This window comes from Gadus morhua, chromosome 1 (genome assembly GCF_902167405.1).
Source record: "Gadus morhua chromosome 1, gadMor3.0, whole genome shotgun sequence".
NCBI lineage: Eukaryota > Metazoa > Chordata > Actinopteri > Gadiformes > Gadidae > Gadus > Gadus morhua.
In genome coordinates this window covers 4,722,411-4,731,374 of record NC_044048.1, presented here as the reverse complement: position 1 = coordinate 4,731,374, position 8,964 = coordinate 4,722,411, and the positions used below count along the sequence as shown (strand labels likewise).

The following is an 8,964-nucleotide window of genomic DNA, read 5'->3' as shown; positions in this document are numbered from 1 at the left end:
TTTGTATTGTGGAACGGATATATCTATTATACATATTAAATCTATATCTAACGGCCTATTTCATACACCCCGGTACATTCTTATTCTGAATTTGATTTCCATTAAATAGCTCGAAATATATTTTTTTGTGGGGGAAGGGGGGAATCGAACCCGGACCGGATGAACCACCGGTAGAGTGGCGAAGTCACGCCCTTTTCGGTAGAGCCCATGGGACCTATGAGATCGAAAAATATGAATGGGTTTCAATGGAGAGAAAGTAATTATTTTCTGGTCCAAGTCTTTATATGCCCCGGATTACACATATGTTGTTTGTGGATTTAAATGATAATTTTTCATGCAAAGAAAACTAAACATTTTCGTGAAGGAGTTTGATAATGTTAGGTTTTTTCCAAGGGGGGGGATAAAAGCATCGAAAGAGGTAAAAAAAACGTATAAATCGGGGCATGCGGAGAGCTTCAGTTATGCCGATGGGGAGATTGTTGGTCTTGTCCACGCCAGTCGCAGGGAGCGTGACGTGACAGCACATCCGAGACATGTAGTCTTTCTCATTGTGTTTTCTCTACAGCCTTTAATTGAAAAAAATGCACAATAAACTGTCAAACTCTTGACATGAGTAATTATCATTTAAATCCACAAACAACATATGTGTAATCCAGGGCATATAAAGACTGGGACCAGACAATAATTACTTTCTCTCCATTGAAACCCATTCATATTTTTCGATCTCATAGGTCCCATGGGCTCTACCGGAAGGGGCGTGACTTTGCCACTCTATATAGTTTGAAATATATTGTAAAAAATCGAATGCAATTGTATTCTGTATTCAATTTCAGGAAATATAGACTTTGTTATGGTTACAGTGATTTATTTTTCATTTAAGTCATAATTAAATGCATGAATACATTGTATGGTCATCATTGCCATGCACTCCTGATTGAGTGGGCTAGACTACAATCACATCAGAAAAATCAGACACATTCAGGCCATCCTGTGTGCCTGTGCGAAAGAGCAAAACAGAGCATTTATTGGAAAAATAATAAACTTGGAAAGTGAGGCTTGGAGGTTTAGTAGTATATTGAATATCAACTTCAGAGTGTAAAACAGTACAGAAGTAAAAAGATAATTATATTATAGAAACTATTATTCTTGGTTGTTATATGTGCAAAAACAAAGATGCATGGAAAAAAAATTCAGCTCAGTAAAGAATCGATTAGTTAGACAGTATCTTCTGCCACCTTTGACACTGCTTTGCTTTTATTTGGCTCATATCTCCTACCCTCTACCTTAACCCTTCTCTCTTCCTCCTTCTTCTCTTTGTCCATTAGACGATAGTTGATTCCCATGGCAAAGAAGAGGAACACACTGGAAACAATGAGGATAATACCGCATCCCTGGTAGGTGTACTTGTAATCATTGTAGATGTCTTTGAACCTCCCTGTGGAAAATTAACAACATATGTAATTTTAATAACCTTTTCTATGCCGTTTTCAGGATGAAATTATCGTCGTCACTCCTCAGAATATCACATGTGTGTTGGCAATTACTTATTGTAGGTATTCCATTAGCAACAGTTAACTGCTGGAGTAGATTAACTTTATGGTGAGAGATAATGTGAGAACTGGTTAAAACCAAGGTATGATGGAAAGTGAACACAAGACAATGAAAAATTGTGTTTGCACACATATATGTACAGGCACCGGCTCACCGTCTCCTTTATCAAATAACAATGTTTATTTTTGTCATCATGTCATTTTTAATTTGTAAATGTTCTTTAATCAACAGTTGAATGGTGGTGGCACTTACCCAATAGAGGTGGTCCTAACAGCACAGGGCCACACTCCACAATGGTGACCAGCCCCACAGCACTGGAGAAGCGCTGAGCCCCAACGATATCCATCAAGGTCTCAAACAGCACCGAGCTCAGCCAGCCGAAGGCGAAGCCGAAGAAAATTGCATAAATCACAAAGCCTGTGTAGGTCACAGATAAAGGTGCCATCACATGGCACACACCGTTGTACAAGACAGACGCAGCAAAGAAGTATTGTATTCTTGGTCGGATCCACTTGGTGTTGGCCACCATGCCCATGGAGGGCCTTGCCACCATATCTACAAAAGCGAGTACGGAAAGCAAAAAAGCAGCCTTCTCTTTGGGGATATCTCTACTCTTGCCGAAATTACTGAGGAAAACGAGTGGGGCGAAGAGGCCGAAGAACATGATGAAGTTGCCCATGAGATACAGCAGGAAGCCACGGTGCTTGAACAGGGTGAAGTCAATGAAGCTGTTCATGATCTGTGATGCGGTCCTCCTCTCCGTGCCCCTCTCCACCGGTTTGGGTTTGGGCCCTATGGGTCGCATGAGAGAACCTGCCACACAGCAGTTGAAGAGAAGGCCCCCAAGGATCAGAAAGCTTCCTCTCCAGCCAAACTTGTCGAAGAACCAGGTGTTGATCGGTGCCAGGGTGGAGAGGAAGACAGGGCTGCCGGCCATGGCGATGCCGTTGGCAATGGGTCTCTTCTTGAAGAAGTACTTTCCGATCATTGTAAGTGCTGGGTTGAGGTTGAAGGCTAATCCCAAGCCTGAAAATTAAAGCGAGAAAGTGTTAGACAGTGAGCCCAGGCATTCCTTGACATTCAACAGAGGATTTACATGAATAGGACTTATAATGATGATAGTACTACTGAAGCAATACTGATTTAATTATATTACAGCAAAAATATTTTGTATTCCTTTAATGCAACACTAGGTGGCAGCAGCGTTGCATGAAATAAGGTTGTTTATGCGATACAACTCAAACGTATTCACCTCCCACAACTCCAATGCAGAAATAGAGCGCCTGGATGGAGTTGCAGAAAGAGGCGGCGATGAGGCCCGATCCGGACAAGCAGCCCCCGAACATCATCACAGCGCGACTCCCGTACTTATTAACCAGGATACTGCTGATTGGACCTGAACATCGAATAGGCAAGGATGAGGGGAAGGTAGCAGAGTCTCATAGCACACACACACACACACACACACACACACACACACACACACACACACACACACACACACACACACACACACACACACACACACACACACACACACACACACACACACACACACACACACACACACACACACACACACACACACACACACAGCTCTAGCGCGATGACTTCAATACCATTTCTTGAATTCTCTTGTCAATGCTGCACTGCAGCAGGCCTAAATATTCTCTCGTCCTTTTGAAATTATGTTTACATGTGAGGTTTCTTGAAGGCATGGTGAGGATTTTTATCTGGTACATTTTACAGAGGAAAAGATTCATCCCTCATGTCTAACTGTTAGTAGCCTATTGCCCACCCACATATCCATTTCTATTTTATCTGTTATTTTTGATGTGCAAGCCTACACTTCATGAATACAGCATTCAAAGGTAGAATTGAATGTGATTGAATGTGTGTAGCAACAACAAATATAGACAATGCAATGCATGGCTAATATGTGTCACAAAATAAAAATAGTTTGTATAAACAGCAACTTAAATGGATGCAAGGAATTAGGTGCCACAATGTCATTTCCCTAGCATGGATTTTAATAGCACAGCAAAATGAGAATGAGTATCCGCATGAAAGATGCTTCCACCTCCCTGCCAAGTCCCCGTACCGCCCAACGAGATTAAATAGAAGCTGACAGGTTTTGTTTAGAGGTTGTCCAGACTCATTTGTGAGCGAAGAGCAGGACAAAGCAAGGTGTTTTTTTCAGGATTGTAACGAAGGCAGACTCTAAAATCTAACAATGAGTTCTTTCCTGCCCTTCAGAAAGGAGAGTGGCTAAGAATCATACAAAATCAATTGTTGGCGACCGGACCAATGTTAGACATTAGGAATGTAATGAATCTGAAATTGAAGGAGAGCCAGAGTGACCAGTAATTCAAAATCTTATCTTGAAAGTGTGTGTGCTTGGAGAGTTCTCAGGGCTACAAGTGTGATAGGATGTTGGTTTACTTATTTGGCAGGTATTGCTCCAGACTTCAAGGAAAGGTCAATAAGCTTGTCAGATGTGTTTATTGCATTATAAATGAAAGAATACATGTATTCACCTTTTATATGAATGCCCACATGCTGAGTGGATTATAACCTTCACACTGTTTACTGTATAATGGAACGAATTGCCAACAACACACCCATTTTTAGGAAACCATTCTGGAAGAAAGCGTTCGTCCTTGCAATGGTCAATGGGGTCTACCCATTTATTTTACAACTAACAACACAACAAAATCTTATGTTATCATAAACAGACAAGGATTTACAGAGTAGTTCAACAAATATAGATTTTGTTTTTGTAACTTACCACTTCCTCGACTATGTTCTTTCGGTGGTAAAGATGCATAAAGAGGAGTATTTTTCTGAATATTCTCAGGAATAAAATCTATCCTTGGAGACTCTTCTAGACACTTTCTTTTATCTATACTTTATTCATGCCTGTAATTTACCTTGCAAAACATGTCAGAATGAACAGGCCATTGTAAATAGTCATTTAGTGAGACTATTATCTATTGGCTTTCAACATTCATTTCGGAAATTCATATGTATCTGTCCATTAAGGTTAATGATTATTATTATTTACTTATTTATTGTTGAATAACTAATGTTCCACTTCGACTACAGTAAGCTTAGCACGCTGTGGTTTTGGGAATCTTGGGTCATGTATAAACTCAAAACATTAAAGATTTTGTTCAAATCCAAATTAAACGGATGCATTCAATTCATTAAGTGTGCAAAATAACTTAGAAAAGGGAAAAGAGATCTTACCTCCTCCATACATACACGCCAGCATAATGGATGAAATCCACGACACCTGGCTGCTAGTAACATCGAAGATGACCTCAATCTCCTTGAAGAAGACGGTGATGGACTTTGGGAAGGCGTAGGAGAAGCCGATGGAGATGAAGGCGCCGATCACCACCATCCATCCCCAGCCACCCTCCGGGGGCGTGTATCCTTGAGGGCCACCGACTGCAGGAGCCATTTCTGCTGAATAGTATCCTCAGCTACAGTCTGTGCAGAGGGTCGTAGCCTGTTGGGTGAAGGAAAATAGCCAAATACTTAAAATGCTATATTTCCATGTTGGTTTTGTTGTTGCTTTTTAGTAGGCTCAACTGATGGTAACATATGTGTCAGTGTTAGATAACAGAACATGAATATATGCTACAGTGCCATCTGGATCTCACGCAGCATATTTGATGCTTTTCTTTTGGAAAGATATGGCTTGCGTACCAACAAGGCAGATGTATCAATGTCAGTTCAGAGGGTTTGGGATGAAGTAGAGCAATACCTGGGAGAGGAACAGATGACTATGTGAGAAATCACAGGAATAATGCCTATTGGAGGAAGTGTGAAGCTTATTTAAACAGCTGCATGAGAGTGAATGTGTTGTTCAGCATTTGCATCTGCTTGTACCTCAGCTCTCTGACTTCTCTCTGCAGCCCCTGATTCATATAACACAAAAGGTTTTGTTTGTGGGAAAGAGAGTTACAGATAGCAAACATCTTCCAAGAGAAGGACACATTAAGCCAAGTTTTTCATCAGCGATCAGTTTTAAGCATGAATCAGAAAAATGTAGCTAGTGCAGCATGATTTTTTTGAAAACCTAAAAATCAGGTCATCAATCAAGATCACTGAATAAAATGTAGACTCTCAGAGAATGGTTTGTGTATTAAATAACACCTTGAAACAACATGCTATGTCTGGGGTATTGTTTGGAATCATTATGTTCTGAAAGAAGAAACAATTATTTGTTTTGGAGTTGTTCGCAATCTGTCTATGAAGTGGTAAGTATTTTTTATGACCAATTTCCCTTTCCCATTTCCCTCTCCCCCTTCCATCTATTCAACATGCTTTCTATACCCGGGAACTCTCACATGTCTCTCTCTGGTGGTGATGTATGTATATGGGATGCATCCAGAGTTCAGAGTCAAAAGGATTAAAGGTATCGTGTTGTTTCCAGAGGTGAGGCTCCGCCGACAGCACATCGATCAGCCTTGGAGAACACTGCTTGTATTTGGACGGCTCAATTTAGTGAGCCAGCCATGGTTCTACTCTGGTGGGTGGGGGAAGACAGGATGTTTTGTGGCTTGGGTTGTTTTATTGTTATTTATTTATATTTTGCATTTTCAGGCAAGGCAGACTTAATTTGGTTGACAAATTGGTCTAGTGGCGTGAAAAGTTATTGGATGAGCAAATTGTGTGTAATGAACTGTGAATATTTAATGCACCACAGAACTTTTGTTATTGAAATGGGATTTGAGCGGCTACACTGCAGCCATAAAAAGGTGCCTCTGTTGTAGTACAGAAGTACGGAACAGAGTAAAAAAAATAGGTTATTTTAACAAATTGAAATTGACATCGCCTTCCTAATGACACCCACCTCACCCGCCAACCCTTTCAGTAGTGGTTGAAAACTTTTTGGGGTGATTGCAAATGGGTGATTTTTATGTGCACATATCTTTTTAACCAAGTAAAGTCCGAAATCTCCTGTGACCAGATATGCATATCGGGCCACCCCATGGAAAACAGCATGCTTTAACCGCATCATAATATTAGATTGAGAGTGTGAATAACTTTGTCACTAGGACTGGGCTCACCTTCTTGTGATGGTTTATGTGAGCGTGACAACAATCGTCTTACAGGAGGGAATCACTGGTCTATAGTGCTGGAAGAGTTCAGCTCAGGGATAGCCCTAATCTGAAACAATCAATCAATCAATCAATTTATTATTTAAAGTTCAAAATCACCATGGTACATGGTCTCAATACACTTTACAAAATATCAAGTACAATAATAACAATATTAAAACAATATTAAAACACCACAGGAATATGATAAAACATTTAAAAATTAGTTTAAACCAAAGTATTGAGTAAAAAGGTATGTTTTAAGACGGGACTTGAAAATTGCAGTGGATGAAGCTTCTTTGATACATAGTGGGAAGCCATTCCATAGAAAAGGAGCACGGTAGGAAAAGGCCCTGCCACCAGCAGACTTTTTATTGATTGGTGGGATGACAAGGAGGTTAGAACTAAGAGAACGGAGTGGACGTGGCGGAATGTAGGGAAAAAGTAGTTCAGTTAAATAAGAAGGTGCAAGTCCATTTAATGCCTTATAAGTTAAGAGAAGAACTTTAAAATCGGCTCTAGCCTGAATGGGCAGCCAATGTAATGATGCCAGGACAGGAGTTATGTGACAGTACCTACTTGTTTTTGTTAAGAGTCTGGCGGCTGAATTTTGCACAAGCTAAATATATACAAGAGGTATATACGTATGTACAGTATGCATACACACAAACACAGTGCGTCACTTGTCCACCCACACAGCCACGTCCTATTAATTCATTGAATAAGCTTGCTTCTCATTAGAAATTAGCCAATATTTATTAAACAATATGATGATAGTTAGAAGAGTCAAGCAATAATAATTCAACCTGCCTTACCTAATTTTAAGCTAAATATACTTCTAAAAAGATATTACTATAAAAAATAATTATTGATACAAAAACTGATCAAAAGGAGGGACGAACAATAATACAAAGTCGTGACATGATAAACAATGAGCAATATAAAATGCCTTCTTCCCCATAAATCCTAACAAAACATGTGCAAGTAAACCATACATTTTCCAATCTATAAAGGGCCATGCCATGCCATAAGCAGTGTGATCTGCATCTCTATCCGTCAATGTATTCATACCTTGCCTTTAACCAGCTCTCTTCGACACCAGACAAGCGATGGCCCTGTGATGATCCTTGTCTGTCTGAAGGGCGGCCTCCTACTACAAGGCAGTTGTCATCGTAGGGTCCGACGAGGGCCAGATGTACTAAACAAAGTCAACTCTTCATACGCGATCGCTCGGGATGGGATCGCAAGTTTTCACGGCTCCTTTCACAGGAGTTTGAAAAGATTGAAGTTTACTCATTCATTACCAGGAGGGATGTCACACAGACCCACACACGCACAGTCAGACACAATCACATACACACCAATCCTAAGGTGTGTATGTTCCTCTAGTTCCTCCAAACTGAGTGTTGGGACCTAATGCCCTGCTTTTTAAAAGGCAATTCCCCCCCACCCCCCTTCCCCCCCTATACAAATCAAATACACACACACAGACACACCCCTCATCATGGGTGCACTCTCACTCACACTGACACAAATTGCAATGTGTCTGGCGCCTTATGGGGGGGGGGGGGGGGGGGGGGGGGGTCGTATATAGTGCGAGGAAAAATGGAAAGGATATCAGATTAGATGCTCTTTGGAACCCTGATTTCCTGTGTGTGTTGACACATCAATGCATTTTTTTAATTGGGTCTTGGGAGTTATGGCTGTAGGAGTTCCGGTCCACATACAGAGAACATCCATTGTTTACTGGTGGGAGGGGGGGGGGCATACTGCACCTGGGAGAGTGATTTCTGATCGCTGCATAGATCGGCCCAGGCCAGGGGCTTCCTCCGCTGGCATGCCTACTCGTGGGAAGGCCTTGCAAGGTGCCTCAAACTCAAAACTCTCCTTAAAACCTGCTTTCTGTTTATGAGATCTTTTATTCGCTCCTGTTTGCTTCAAATCGAATGACGAGTTTTGTTTTGGATTGGAGGGACTACAGCCCACCCATCCCACGCCCCCAATGCAACTCGATGTCTTCAGGAGGGCTGGCATTTATTGCCGAGTGTATTGGGCACAGAAAGGAAATGGATTTGGGAAACATCTACAATCTTGTTCATACACAGACACACAAAAGTGCAACATGCAGTCACCTACAAACACTTAAACACTCTCACACACACACACACACACACACACACACACACACACACACACACACACACACACACACACACACACACACACACACACACACACACACACACACTCACAAACTACTCCAATGCACAAACACAGTACTCTAACACCGACACACACAAGT

At 41.2% G+C, this 8,964-nt stretch overlaps 1 protein-coding gene across 2 annotated transcripts; it reads right to left on the bottom strand.

The window, feature by feature from the left end:
- Window positions 1-848: 848 nt before the first annotated feature.
- On the bottom strand, window positions 849-8,069 carry slc16a1a (solute carrier family 16 member 1a). 2 transcript variants are annotated; one of them, XM_030368127.1, is made up of 8 exons: window positions 7,734-8,069; window positions 6,633-6,732; window positions 5,449-5,477; window positions 5,266-5,323; window positions 4,801-5,065; window positions 2,804-2,947; window positions 1,804-2,577; window positions 849-1,435 (listed from the first exon to the last, which is right to left on the bottom strand). In XM_030368127.1, exons 5-8 carry the CDS (start codon window positions 5,015-5,017, stop codon window positions 1,215-1,217), a joined length of 1,356 nt encoding a protein of 451 aa, XP_030223987.1. In that variant the 5' UTR covers window positions 5,018-5,065; window positions 5,266-5,323; window positions 5,449-5,477; window positions 6,633-6,732; window positions 7,734-8,069; the 3' UTR covers window positions 849-1,214. The 2 variants fall into 2 exon arrangements, with proteins under 2 accessions (XP_030223987.1, XP_030223979.1); XM_030368119.1 differs by lacking the exons at window positions 5,266-5,323; window positions 5,449-5,477.
- Window positions 8,070-8,964: the final 895 nt, after the last annotated feature.

Bases quoted from the DNA above. Each gene is read 5' to 3' on its own strand.
- slc16a1a (XM_030368127.1), bottom strand. From the start codon at position 5,017: ATGGCTCCTGCAGTCGGTGGCCCTCAAGGATACACGCCCCCGGAGGGT. The intron at 2,578-2,803 runs GTGAATACGTTT...TTTAATTTTCAG, and splicing joins CTGCATTGGAGTTGTGGGAG to GCTTGGGATTAGCCTTCAAC. The intron at 1,436-1,803 runs GTAAGTGCCACC...AATTTTCCACAG, and splicing joins GTTAGGACCACCTCTATTGG to GGAGGTTCAAAGACATCTAC.